We start from the raw sequence: 14,379 nt of genomic DNA on the forward strand, positions 1-14,379 counted from the left end.
CAGGTTTTATAATCTTGGTTTACCATAGTTTTGATATTGTACATAATTCTAGACTTCTGCTTGGTTTTTAACTCGCCACCCAATGTAGACCTTTATGGTGTGCAGTTTTGTTTTCCCACATTTATATAAAGTTCCACACATAGATGTACATGAGTACATATGTGGGGATTGTTGCTTAAAAATACAAATATAGCTGGGCACAGTGGCTCATGCCTGCAATCTCAGCACTTTGGGAGGCCATCATGGGCAGATCGCTTGAGCCCAGGAGTTTGAGACCAGCCTGGGTAACATGGCGAAACCCCGTCTGTACAAAAAACAACCCCAAAATTAGCTGGGCACTGTAGCATGTGCCTGTAGTCCCAGCTACTTGGGAGCTGAGGTGGAAGGATTGTTTGAGTCCAGGAGGCAGAGGTTGCAGTGAGCTGAGATTGCACCATTGCACTCCTGCCTGGGTGACAGAGTGAGACTCTGTCTCAAAAAATAAAAATAAAAATTATAATAAAAATAAAAATGTATTTACAATTGGCATGTGCACACTATACATATTATACCACAATTTATTTTTAATGGTAATGTACCATGGAAATTACATCTTGCTAATAGGTGAAACTCTAACTCAGTCTTTAAAAATTATCACTCTATTCCATGGTGTTTATTTAACCCTGTTTCTATGGATAGACATTTTTAGGTTGTGTAGTATTGTTGCCATTGTTTGCAAACAATATTGCAATAAACTTTATGGTACTTCAAAAATGAAATCACAACAGAAATAAAAAATATGTCACATGCTAAAAACGTACTAAGATTGGCTGTATTTGTGTGAAGTTTGTAAATTACATAACGCATACAGCAAAGTTACCAAAAATCTGTAATTGAATTTTTCTTCACATGGTTGTAGTCTCAGTTCCTATGTCTGGGTTGGAGTTGCCTATCGTTCCCATTGATTGCCATATTCCTGTGGAATTCTTAGGCAGCAGGGAACACAGTGGTGGGAAGTGGGAAGACAGCAAGACTGAAGAATGTGTGGGAGCAGGAACTCTGAGCTACCAGGAGCAAACTGTCTGGTAAGAAACAGGAGGCTTAGTTTGACAAGTAATAAAAGTTGAATCTGTGGAAGATCTTTGACTAGAGTAGAATGAGGTCTTCATATCCATTTAGATCATTCTAGTTTGCTTTCTTCCTGCTTTTGTTTGAGCTGAGTCTAGAAAATTCTGAGCTCTCAAACTTGATTTATACCGAACCTCACTCATCCTTCAAAACCTGAAATCATAATTCCTTTAGAAGCTATAAAACCCTGTACATGAGGTCATGAGCTCTGAAGTAAAAGAAGTCTGTACTCTCCACCGCTGAATAGCTTGGGACGTCTGGGTAGTTTACTTAAACCCTCACAACTGAAGTTCTTTATTGTGGTCAGCTCTTAGATGTAGGAGAAGAGGTTCAGGAAGAATAGTGGGGTGAATTGCAGGAGAGGTAGGTAGGAGCTAGATTATGCAGGCTTCTTAATAACAAAACAAAGAAAGCCTGCACATACATAGAAGATTTTGGGTTAAAACTAACCTATTATTGAGACTATAGCCTAATATTTCTAAATTATCTCTGTGGCAGTGTCCAGGTAACCCTAAAACTAGGGGAGATGATAATGTGAGACTTGAACACTCCAGTTGTGAATTCTGATAGTAACATATGTGGCTGAGAGAAATTGTATCAAGTATAAAATATTCAGTAGATGAAATAAAAAATGGAATATGCTAAGCTTTATTTAATCTATAGCCACCATTAATACAGAAGTAGAGCAATGTTTACATGAAATTCTCAGAAGCACAAAATGAGCATACCGTAAAAAGAAGAAAAAAAAGGAAAATTACCATCACCAAAATGTGGTTCAGTGATTTTTTTGACAGCTTGTCCAGATTAGTGTTTCTTATCCTTCACTGCTAGACAGTGGAGATGAGTCAGGGCAGAAGCTGTAGGTGGAAGACTAAGAGTAGGAAGGAATGAAGGACAGCCAGAGTCAAGAGCTACCTGTTCTACTTGACATAGTGACAGCTGGCCTCTGTGTAACTGGGTTGAATGACTCAGGATTGTATCTACTGGCACTTCTTGGCTGTACATCAGCACCAGGACTCTTTGTAAACTACTGCTCCAGAACAAAGGTTTTTAACCCCACGTTTGAGACTTTCAAAGGAAAGGGCTTTCTTAAATGTGGACTGAGCCTTCCATTTGCTTTGCCAACAATGAATTTCTTCTGCTGTCTTCTTTTTTTTTTTTTTTTTTTCTTATTACCAAACTCTGATTCTTTTGGAAGCTGGCTCAAAATCCTTTTTCTAAAATTGGTGGCTGTTGGCAGTAACCAGGAAGTAAATTGAAATCATAATTAAAATAGTCATCCCTTGGGAAAAGAAGTTGAAACTTGGTAAATCAGACTTACAGTAACTCCAAGAATTGGAGCCAGAGAGAAGCATGCAGAGCACCTAGACTGGTTCCTAGTGTAGTAGCCACCCTTTAAAGACGTGGTCCACGCTTTGCTCTTTGTGACCTTTCAGTCACATGCCTTGCATTTCATTGGCTTTAATAAACATGCATTGAAAAGGTTGATCACAATTGTATCACAGGAATAAGAATAATGTATAGTTTTGTGACAAATGACGGCCCAAATTAGCAAGTGATAAGTTAATTTTGGTGAAACTAGGGTAATACCAAGTAAGCAGTTACTCTTGAATGGGGAAGGGAGACATCAGTAAAATAAAATGTTCTGAAATGTATGCCTGTTGGTGATAGAAGACATTCAGCCTTGAAGACAATATCCTGTATTTAAGACAATTATATAACATCTAATATTGTGAACAGAGGCACTGGATTGCTGATTAAGACAAGCCCTATAAGCATCAAACCAACAAATGGCGTGATTTCAGCCTTTGTTAAAAGCCACCCTGTTTTGTGTTCACTCATACAAATTTGCCCTGTTTATTTCTTTTCTCTAAAACTCAGAATCTGAGTGCAAATGTATTTATGGATACATAGTGTTGTGTTAGGGGTAGCACCATCTAAATGACCTGGTCTGAAATGTGGCCTGTGTCCCATGAGACCCTCGTATGACTAAGGGCAGAATTGTTTTGGTAAAATAATGTCTCAGCTGCCTAGCATGAGATATAATTATCTCTCGGATAATTCTATCTGCACATAAACACGTTTCCGCTAATGGGTTAAGCATTTTATGTGTCATTAATTCCTCAAAAGAACCCTTATGTTAGATATTATTGTAGCCATTTTAAAATGAGGTATTCAAGGAACTGGATAAGAAACTATCCTAAACTCTCACAGCGAGTAGCGGGTGAGAGTCGGGCGCCAGGATTGTCGTGCCTCTCAAAGCTGGTGCGCTTCCCATCAGCCTTCCGCCGCCTCTGGGCTTGCTGCTTAATTGGGGCTGGATCACATACAATCTCTCGCCTTGTTTTTCCATCTCATTCATCAGATCTGTCTCCCCTACGATATTTTAACACCTCAAGGACAGGAACATTTTTTGGCATCTCAATTCTTAGCTTGTCTGTGATAATGATGATCACATCCTACAAAAATTTCAGTTTTGCGAAGCAGACTTTCTCACTATCTTTTTGCTCTGTTTTTCAACTCAAGTGAAATCCAACATCCACCACCGCCACCTCAACCACCACCAACTTTTCTGTCCCTAGCCTGCTCTTCACCTCCTATTCTCTCTCGGATCTTTGAGATATATTTTCAGCACCCAATTGTGCTTCATACCTGGATTTTCTTGTTGCTTATTTTACAGATTGCTGGCATATTTTGTAGGTATATTTTGCATATTGTCAATCTGCTACATTGGAACATCATTTTAACACTGACTTCAAAAAAATATCCAATTTCTAGTGTCCAATGTAGGTGAAGCATTTTCATCTGCATAGATATGTACATGGACTAGATTCAAGAGCAAATTGTTTTGAGACTTGATGCTTTTGTACATTTTATATATGTAGAATTTTTAAATAAGTAGTTTAATTGCATTATGAATCTACCCAGATTGTAATTACAGTTTTTCATTGGAATTCAAATGACTTTTAACATAGGACCTATTATGTGAGTAGCTTTTCTTTAAGAACTCACTTTTTAAAAACGAACAAGGTGGAAAGAGCTTCAAAAAAGTTGGAAGAGGGTGCAAATCTATTTCAGGGAAGCATTTCAGAGAAGTTAGAGCTCTACTTTTGCTTTTCTAACAACTCCCAAAATTGCAGTTTAATCTTCAGGTCACCAGGAAAGTATCCAATTATTTTAAGTAACATTGTCTTTTAAAATCAGATTTAATTAATGATGTATTGTTTAACTTCAATTATTAATACCATCCAATGGCAAATATAAATACATTTTTCCTCTGTCTGTTTATAAAAACGAACATAAGTAGAAGAACCTAAGGCACTGAAAACAAACACTTGGGAGAGACCATGGATGGAAATAAGCAAAAAGTTGAGTTCTTCCATGTAGAAATTGACCTAGTTTCAGTCCGCTACTAGGAGAATAGCTACAAGCTCAGAGAGCTTTTGTTGTTTGTTGTTTTGGTATTACAATTACCAGTAACTTTGAATCGGTGATTCCTATTCTCATAAGGCATTTTACTGATCAGTATCTTCTTATTTTGTTGAATTACCTCTGACCTAAATTTTTGATTCTTTAAATTAATAGCTTTTTTTTTTTTTTTTTTTTTTTTTTTTAGCATTTTGGGAATCTCAGATCACTTTGATAATCTAGAAAGCAGTGGTTTTTCTGTCCAGGAAAATGAACATACCCACAGACATACCAAGTCTAGTGTACAATTTTGGAGAGTTCAAGAATTGTTGAACCTGTTTGAGGACCCATTAAAGTATTTTAAAGAGCTTTATGGCGACCAATGTGTTTTCACCAAACAAAATTATAATGTTATCATTAGACAAAACCTCTTTAAGAACATTGAGTTATATCAGATGTTTCTGTAGGTCAAACATTTTTGCAGTTTCCATCCATGGATCAAAATGTTGAGTAAATAAGTGAACAAAAGCGAACTACATTAATAAAGTCAGGTATGGGCATAAAACTCTCCAGACACACAGCCACCTGCACATAAAAAGATACACACCATCTGTATTTCCTTACCAACCTGTGGTAGTCATGTTGCTGAGGCAGTGCCTCAATCTGGATTTTATTAACCTAGACTAAATAACATCCAATTTTCTGTAGTTAGAATAGCCTAGAGATAGTGTGATGGATCCTTAGGTTTTTAAAATGATAAATCAGGCATTCCTGTATGATTTTTACCTAGGGAAATTAGGATATGTTTTTATAGTGTCCTCTGCAGCATATTCAACATCAAAATGCAGAAAGGGTCCTTGTGTTTTAGCTCCTTTATTCATAGAGAAGATAATCCTGTTTCTGTTTAATCTCTTTATTTATTAGCTTTCATAGTTGCCACTAAATATTTTGAATCACTTCCAAATTTATTGGTCGATAATTACATTTCTCACCCAACTGAGAGACATCAGCAGCTTTATCTGTTTTACAAAAATGCATTAAGTACCTTAAGTTCCTTTAAAACAAGATGTCACACATGTCAAAATATAATTCTCAAAATGTTACACATAATTCTCATATAAATAGTTACTAAGCACATGTCAAGATTTCATTTAGCTCAACAATCAGGATGAAAATTCAGTTCAAAAAAGAGGAATATATATACACGTATATATAGAATATATATATATATATAATAGAGTGAGAGAGAGACTATATGTAACATATATTTTTTCTATATATATTACATAGTATCTCTGTATCCATAGCTATATGGGTATATTTTATATTTATAAATACAGATTTTGGTAGCATTCCTGAATGAGACCAGTTTTTCCTCTATCAATTATTTAATTCACAGAATTCATTTAGAGTAAAACTCCATACACTCAAGGTTTCTAGTTTACTAAGATACCTCTCTTTTGTTTGGTAATGTTAGGTTCTTTCACATACATCCTCAGACTCATCTGAAAGGCTTGTTAAAACACATTACTGGCTTCCACCCGTAGTGCTTCTGTAGACCTGGGATGGGCCCTGGAAATTTGTGCTTCTGACAAGTTTCCAGCTGATGCACACTTTGAGAACAAGTGATTTAAGCCCAGGCTTTATTTGAGGATCAAGTAGGGCAGCAGGGAGTGTTGAGTAACTACCAAGAAAGTCAGTACAACCTCTGATTGGGTCCTTATTACTTCTTCTGTGTTATTCCTGTTTTCTTCTCCTGTCCCCTCTGTACACACAAGATCATCCACACCTGCAGCTTCAGCTGCCACGTCTTTATTGCTGCCTGCACAGTCGCACCCCAATGTTGCTCCCTACATTTGAACATTTCAAATCCCTAATAAGGGCCAGACTCCCAGTGTCTTCCCCTCAGAGACCTGGCCTCCCTCATTTGTCCCATTTCTGTCAGTGATTTCAATTCCACTGCAAACCAGGGCTAGAATGCTCCAAATCACGTGTTGTAAACTAGAAGGTGCTCTCCTTCCTCCCCAGTTATCATTGGCAGGCTTCTCTTAGTAGAGAAAATGTTTAATTTTTAAAAGTTTGTAATCTGAGAGAGAAAATCCTTTCAGTTTTCAATCTGCCAGTTCTCTCTTCTGTTTCGTGGATATAGCCTTAATTCTTTATAAGAAATAAAAGCTTCTGAGACTTCAAGGAAGTTTGGGAACTGAGAATTGTAGTAAATCAGGGAAGCAAGCCAGTCCTGGCAATCTCTTGAAAGGGCAGTTTTTTGAAGCCTGGGAAGTCAGAGGCCAGGCTTCTAGAGGTCATGTCTGAGGCGTGTAAGTGAGACTTGGAGCAGGAGATAATAAACATAAGCTTCAGGAGTTTGGAAGGGCAAGAAAGGAGAGTTTAAGAAGATTTTCAAAAGATATATCAACTTCAGTTTCAGCTACTTGGGAGACTGAGGCTGGAGGATCACCTGAGGCCAGGAAACCAAGGCTATGGTGAGCCATGGTCACACCACTGCACTGCCATGATCACACCACTGCACTCCAGCCTGGAAGACAGAGTGAGACCCTGTCTCAAAAAAGAAAATATAAATAAAATAGCAATAAAAAGTAGATATAACAAGATCAGCTGAGGGAAATATATTTTGGAAGAGAGGGAACTATTGAGAGCAGGAGAATTAATGAGTGGATTTTAATAATGCTACAGAAATAAAGTTCAAAGGAGAAAGAAAGATAGTCTAGAGTCTAAATTAAGTGATTTGCTTTGAAGAGAAAAGACATATTTTTATCCAAACCCAGAGGAAAGAATGATGGCAGTTACGTCAGGCAGACTTGATGTTAAATAGGGAGGGGTAATTGGGAGGTCACAGACGTGAGACGCCTAGAAAATGCTCAGGTGAATGAGCACGTTGCAGTTTGGGTGAGTGTTGGACAGAGTGATTTTGTCATGGGTTAACCTGGCACTACTTTTCTTCCTTGTCTACTCCTCTGTAACTGGGTTCAGTGGAGAAGGCTGAGGTTAGAGATGACCTCAAGGTGCGAGGTTGATTTTGTTTCCATGTAGATGAACAGCCCCTGTGTATGGATCGCTGCTGCTTTTTCTCACGTACTGTATGTCCCATGTGGCCAGTAGACAATGTTTGATTCATTCTCATTCTGTGCCAGTGCCTTAGACCTAGGTGTCAATGACAGCCAGCTGTCACTCGTTCCTTGGCTTCACAAAGGGAAAGAAAGAAATTCTCATAAGAAGTAAATGTCCTAAAATAGATTATTTATGTTTAATGGAAAATAGAAAATATTTAATGGAATAATTGAAAACCTCCTGGTAATTTTATGAGGGAGTTATTTTTAAAATTTCTATGTGAAAGAATTTCAAAGCAGAGCCCTTCTTTCTGTTCCTAGAGAAAACAAAATGTGATTTGGTCTTCTCACCAGTGCTTTGTGTAGGAAAGGATGGCAGAATGCTGAGTGAGGGAAGCCAATCAGGTTATTGAAATGGAGCCACTAGAATGTGTGTGTCTCTTTCCAGGACCATGAAACCTCCTTCCCCAGGGCTCTCTCAGCACAGAGGCTCTCCCCTCGGTGGTGCTTCCTAGATGGTGAGTTCTGCATTTCTTGTGGGTATCATGGGAGTTGGGGAAGTTGAAGAGCAAGGCATCAATTGATAGGGGGGACTCTAGTTTTCCAAAAGATTATTCAGAAAGCTTTCTTGTCACTCCACATGGCTGGTTTTTGCGTGCGGAACAATGTGGGCCTACTAATGTTGCACTGTCCTTTCCTGCAACTATTTCCCTCAACACAGCTTGGTTAACTCTGGCTGAACTCAGCATCAAGTTGCTCAGACTGATGTTTCCTTTTCATCAGCCCTCGTTTCTTAAAACTCGACTGCCTGCCTTAAATTAATTCAGACCAGTAGCTGGATTCTATAAGCACAGGATGGATACTAATTTCTATGTTGTTTGCATCTTATGGAACATTCATATTATTTTTATGAGACCATTATTGCAGTATGATGTATACATTTCTGGAGAAAGGTAGAAAAATTCAGTTGCATTCACATCTGCTTGGATCAGCATGACATATTGCATGCATAACATGTTAGTTATTTTATGGTTGTTTAATGAGTCTGCTTTTATCTCAAATATCTGTCTCCTAGATGTTGCCTGATATTACATTTCTATCCAATTACCCATATTGCATACCTTCTCACCTCTGTATATTCATGCTTACATACTACCCAGTGTATCTACTACTCATTCTCTCTCTTGTTAATATGGAGACACGGTTTTCATTGTAGACCTCGTTTTTGTTTATCTGGGTGAGCATCTGAGAGGATATAAACGTGAATATGAGTATGACAGGATTTGTGAGTGTATGAGCAAGCGTTAGGATGGCAGCAGCAGAGATCTATTAAGATTTAAGGACTGTCCAGTAGCCTAGCATGACTGCAATGTAAGGGTTTTTAACTGGCATAGTGGAAGAGAAGGTTATAACTTTGGTGCCAGATCACAGAACACTTTAAATGCCATAGGCATATTTTTCTAGTGTTATGAAGATGGCCACTTGTATTTATATGAGATCTAACCCACATAAATCATGACGCAAGTTTTTGTTAATGTCTCGTCAGCTGCCTCTGAGGACTTTCCTCCAGCTTCTTTATTCCATAGCAATGAGAAACATAATCATTTGTCATTCCTGAATTTGCAGAGGAACAACATGTATTTCAGAAAATTATGAAAATATTTGTGTTATGTTCTATCTAAAGTCTTAGATAAAACTACAACTGTTGTGGCTAACAGTCTTAACCCAGATGTAGTTTCACTCCATAGGTTTATTAAAAAAACCTTTGAAAGGTAATTGCAGTCATGGTTTAAAAGAACAAAATAGAGTGAATTTCTCCAAGGCAGATTTTATTCTATTCTTAGATTTTAGAGAGCAGGGACGATGATTGGCTGGTTTCTTAGTTCAGTCCCCTTTGGAGAGAAGCTACTCATTAAGTGTTTGTGAATTTAAAATAATTACTAGCATTTTGAGTTTTTCTTTCTTGTGCTGTTTGTTTTGTAGAAAATCTATTTATAATATTTGGGTTTTGTTAGATAGATGTAAGTGAGAAGCACGTCATTTTTGGTTTGATTTTTTTTTTTTTTTTGAGATGGGTGTCTTACTCTGTTGCCCAGGCTGGAGTGCAGTGGCATGATCATGGTTCACTGCAACCTTGAACTGCTGGGCTCAGGCAATGCTCCCACCTCAGCCTCCCAAGTACCTGGGACCACAGGGGCATGCCACTATCCCCAGCTAATTAAAACAAAATTGTTTTTGTAGAGATGAAGTCTTGCTTTGTTGCCCAGGCTGGTCTGAGACTCCTGGCTTCAAGCAGTTCTCCCACCTGAGCTTCCTGAAGTGCAGCTGATAGTTCTTTCTAATATTAAGAATATTTAAAATAATTTCTAGAAACCCAAAATTTCTAATTTAGGGTTTTTGTTTTTTTCTTTTCTCATACCATAGATGCAGCTCAATCTCTTTTAGAGAATGCTTAAATAATTTTTTTTGCTGTTTTGGCTTCCTTCAGACATGGCTCCAAGGATGCAGGTTGAAAGTGAAATGATTCATTTAAGACCACATATGGTCCCTGGCCTGAATCTTCAAGCCGTTTTCCAAAATGGGCAGTCACTTCCCTCAGAAGTCTACGTAACCGTAGCTTTTTCTAGCTTTATTTACTTAATAAATACATAGCAATTCCTGACTTTCTTTAAGATCCTGTGCTAATTTCAGGTGGCATAAAAGATTAAATGAAACAGATTTTTAAAGAGGCAAAGTCTCTTAGTCTCATGGTTATCTGTGAAGATAGTCTGTATAAGAAGTTTTAAAAAATGTAAATGTGCATGGAGGCAGGGTCAATACATTCTGTCTGGGGTAGGGAGGTTGGGACTGAGAAAGGTTTTACAGAAGCACAAGCATTTGAGCTGGTTCTTTAAAGACAAGTTTGATTTAGATGGCAGAGGCAATGGCCAGGGCTTTCTAAGCCTTAGGATAGCAGTGGCAGAGGCATGGAAGTGCTGAAGTTTTCTTAATAGATTTAGGGACTGGCCAGGAGACTAGCACGACCATCATGTAGGGGTTTTGACCGGCTTAGTCGAAGAGAAGGTTGTAAATTTGATGCCAGATTACAGAACATTCTGAATGCCATCTGCATTTTTTTTCCCCCTAGCAACTTCTGCTGATCGCTTTTATCGAATAGACAGATCTCAGGTAAGTTTTTTTTCCAACCTGCTTGTAAAAGTGAAAAATTCCCAAGTTAATGTACTTTATTGGTAGCTAATCTCATAAATTTTTCTAACAAAAGACACTGAGACACTTACAAATTTTGGAATGGTGTTCATAACCTAAGCTATGAATCTTTTATTTATCTTCACATGTTTTATGATTTATGGACTCAAGATGGTATGGCTTGATCTTGCAAATGAGTACAGGAAATAAGTTGACTTGTAGACATTATCACCAGCCTATACTGCAAATTTTCATTCACAAAGATATTTTTACTCCTTCTTAGCCAAATTTTGTATGTCTTTTTAAGCTCATTTCTGTTTAGGAAGTTTGAGGTCCCAAGTATATAACTAGACTACTTAGTTTCAGTTCGCCAATCCCTAGAGGTCAGCGATGAGAAAAAAATATGGTTTTGCCCAAGTTAAGAAGTCCTCCCATTATCTGAATTATCCTAGAAAAAACATGTACAGTATTGAACCTAATGATAAAGATGTTAACCATGCTGCTTAGCTTTGACCAGATGATGGGGTGGAAGTCCAGGCTATCACACACTCTCACTGGGTCAATGGTATGTGGGTGTCACTTCTCTAGTAGTATTTGGGAAGATGAGGCAAGACCATTTCTAGATATACCTAAAAAAAATCCTGATTAATTGGAAATCCTGAACCTAGGGGATTCATCTCTCCCCATCTCCCACTGCCTGCCATAGCGCAGCTTTGGGGAGGATCACCAACTGATCAAGCTCTGACAACACACTGTGATCCTTTGACATGTTGGAGAATTTCATTATTCCTCGAGATCAAGAATACTTGTTTTGTTATTCTTCATGCAACAGACTTCTTGTTCTTCCTTAGGAACATTTGCACTTTGTGATGGAGATTTCCCAAGATGAGATTTTTATTCTGGACCCAGATATGGTGGTGTCACAGCCAGCGGGGACACCTCCGGGCATGCCTGACCTGGTGGTGGAGCAAGCCTCGGGGTGAGTGTGTCTCTCCTTGCCTGTGAGGCTGGCCTCAGGGTGACATCCATGTCTGGTTCGCCTTTGAACTTGACATCATTCTAATGACATCAAATGATTTTTAAATGTAGATTTTCTTGTTGGATTTCCTTAGAGTGGTTATTATAAGTCTGTCTTATGAATGACCATGTAGAAACACAAAACCAGATTTGCACCATGTCCAAGCCTTCTTTCTCCATCACAGCAACTCTTCCTAACAAACCTAGAAAACACTAGTACTTGTGTTTGTGCTTACACGTTTGTAGTAACTCTGTTATCTACATTAAAAATTGACACAGGTGATTTGACAGTTTTTCTCCTCTTCCTCCTCTTTGCTATTTCCAGGCTGCCGGAGACATGTAGATTGTATAGTAACTATCATGTACCAAGCACTTTTTAGGAGCTCTGTCCTGTGTCTCTCTTCTATTTCTACCACCACTTCATAGTGACTTAATCATCTTAAGTGCTCTGTGCTTATTTTCTCATCTGTAAAATACAAATAATAATAATCCTCACTCAGAGAATTGTTTGGTGATTAAAAGAATTGATACAGATAAAGCACTTAAAGTCATTCCTGGCATTTTTAAAACACGCATTAAATAGAATGTTATAATAATAGTAATCATCATCATCATTCCACAGTGACCTTGAAAATTTGGAACAATTATTCTTAATTCATAGATTAAAAAATTGAGACCTAAAGCGTCATGTTACTTGCCTAGTATTTCACAGAAAATAAGTAGAAAAAATGAGATACAGTCCTGGGCTGCCTGATGCCAGAGCCCATGCATTTAATGACCATCTTCCACCACCAAAACATAATTAATATTTCTAAGTTATTTCAGTAATTCAAAACTATTTATTTGGAGAATTTTGTGTGCCAGGTCTTAGTGTCAGCACTTGGGGAATAACAGTACAAAAATAAAAACAGATAAGAATATTTGCCCTTGTGAAATTTAGTGTTTTACTGGTCTATGGGGCCTGAATTATTGAAATAAGAATTGCTCTAGAAACCATACACAATGTACCCAGATAGTTAATGCAAATGGTATACACATCATCATACAGTATGAATAAACAGGCCACTAGGCTAGCACAACTGCAATGTCATCTTCATCCCTGTTTTCCCCTTGTCACTTGATTTACTTTTTTTTCACTTTTTTGCTTCACTGCTGCTATTTGTGAGTGGTTTCTCACTCTGCCAGGGGCAGTTGATGTCCAGTAGGTACCAAGTCTGGGGGGAGACAAGAGAGGCCACAAGTGGCTGTGTAGAACAGATAGAAAGCTGTTCTCAGGAAGCTAGAGCCGCGATGTCAGAGCATGAGGGAAGGCTGACAGGCACAAGGGGTAGCCTGATGCACCCCTGGGAGCTCCAAAGGTGGTGGGGAAGGCCACCTTCGCAGGGCACATCCATGCGTCAGACTCATCAGTAGTGGGGAAAGAAGGTAGAATGTTCTATCCTACTGCAGAAGCAGCAGGTGCTAGAGCCAGGTTAGCCCACCTAACCTGGCTTCTGGCTCTTGATCTAGTAAGGAGAAAGTCCATTCTGCCAAATTGCCCTGGTCTTTGCTCACTTGGTCATTCTCTTTTTCTTTTTCGTTTTCTTTCTTTCTTTTTTTTTTTTTTGAGACGGAGTCTCGCTCTGTCGCCCAGGCTGGAGTGCAGTGGCGCAATCTCGGCTCACTGCAAGCTCCGCCTCCTGGGTTCACGCCATTCTCCTGCCTCAGCCTCCCGGGTAGCTGGGACTACAGGCGCCCGCCACCATGCCCGGCTAATTTTTTGTATGGTCGTTTTCTTCATGTCAAATAATGGCCAAAAGGAATTGCTTTGGCCTGGCTAGACCTCTGTTAGCTCTAGCTCCAAAAATAAAGGAGCCTGAAAATCCACCAGGACTTGAGTCAGTGCCTTTCTTATTTCTCGCCAGTTGCCTCCCCAGAACTAAACCAGGATCAGGGAAGCAGTGAAACAGGATGGACTTTGTTATTTTCTAATCTGCATTTCCACACTAGGTCTATTACTTCTTATTCATGTCACATTTAAAATGACTTAATCTTGAAAATCAGTTTTCTCATCTGTAAAGGGGACAGAATCATACAAATAGTTCATGATTGTTGAGATAAGTGAATGAAATAATAAATATGTAGTATCTGGTAAACATTCCATAAAGATGAATTTTGCCTCTCACATTTACAGGCAAGATTCATCTTCAGAAAGTGGAGATGAAGTCACGTGGCTGACTTTGAATGCTTAACTGTCTGGTGCCCTTCTTTCTCTCAGGATCTCAGACTGGTGGAATCCTGCCCTGCGGAAACGCATGCTGAGTGACAGTGGGCTGGGGATGATAGCTCCCTATTATGAGGACTCAGATCTGAAAGATCTCAGCCACTCCCGCGTGCTACAGTAAGAGTCCTCTCGCTGTTCTTTTCCTCTGTGCCACTGTGATTGCTGGGAGAGGATGTACTGTGGGCTGTGCACCAATGGGCAGGATTCTCTTTTCAATGGCGTTCAGGCTGTCTCGTGCAGGTGCTACTCTGTGTTTGACATTCCATGCAACTTGCTCACTTTTATCTACCACAGACTCTTCCTGGAGCTCCACCTTCTCTTGCTCCTGAG

The 14,379-nt window shown here is 38.9% G+C and overlaps 1 protein-coding gene across 1 annotated transcript in view; it reads left to right on the forward strand.

Annotated features, from left to right (window-relative positions):
* Positions 1-14,379, forward strand: part of DGKI (diacylglycerol kinase, iota) — a 481,484-nt gene that overhangs the window by 398,880 nt on the left and 68,225 nt on the right. Inside the window, exons 25-28 of the mRNA XM_011995483.1 lie at positions 8,032-8,101; positions 10,741-10,751; positions 11,621-11,748; positions 14,044-14,166. Coding sequence (XP_011850873.1) covers positions 8,032-8,101; positions 10,741-10,751; positions 11,621-11,748; positions 14,044-14,166 — 332 coding nt within the window. The remainder of the gene's footprint in view (positions 1-8,031; positions 8,102-10,740; positions 10,752-11,620; positions 11,749-14,043; positions 14,167-14,379) is intronic.

The sequence above is a fragment of the Mandrillus leucophaeus genome, unplaced genomic scaffold, assembly GCF_000951045.1.
Source record: "Mandrillus leucophaeus isolate KB7577 unplaced genomic scaffold, Mleu.le_1.0 Scaffold49, whole genome shotgun sequence".
Classification (NCBI taxonomy): Eukaryota; Metazoa; Chordata; class Mammalia; order Primates; family Cercopithecidae; genus Mandrillus; species Mandrillus leucophaeus.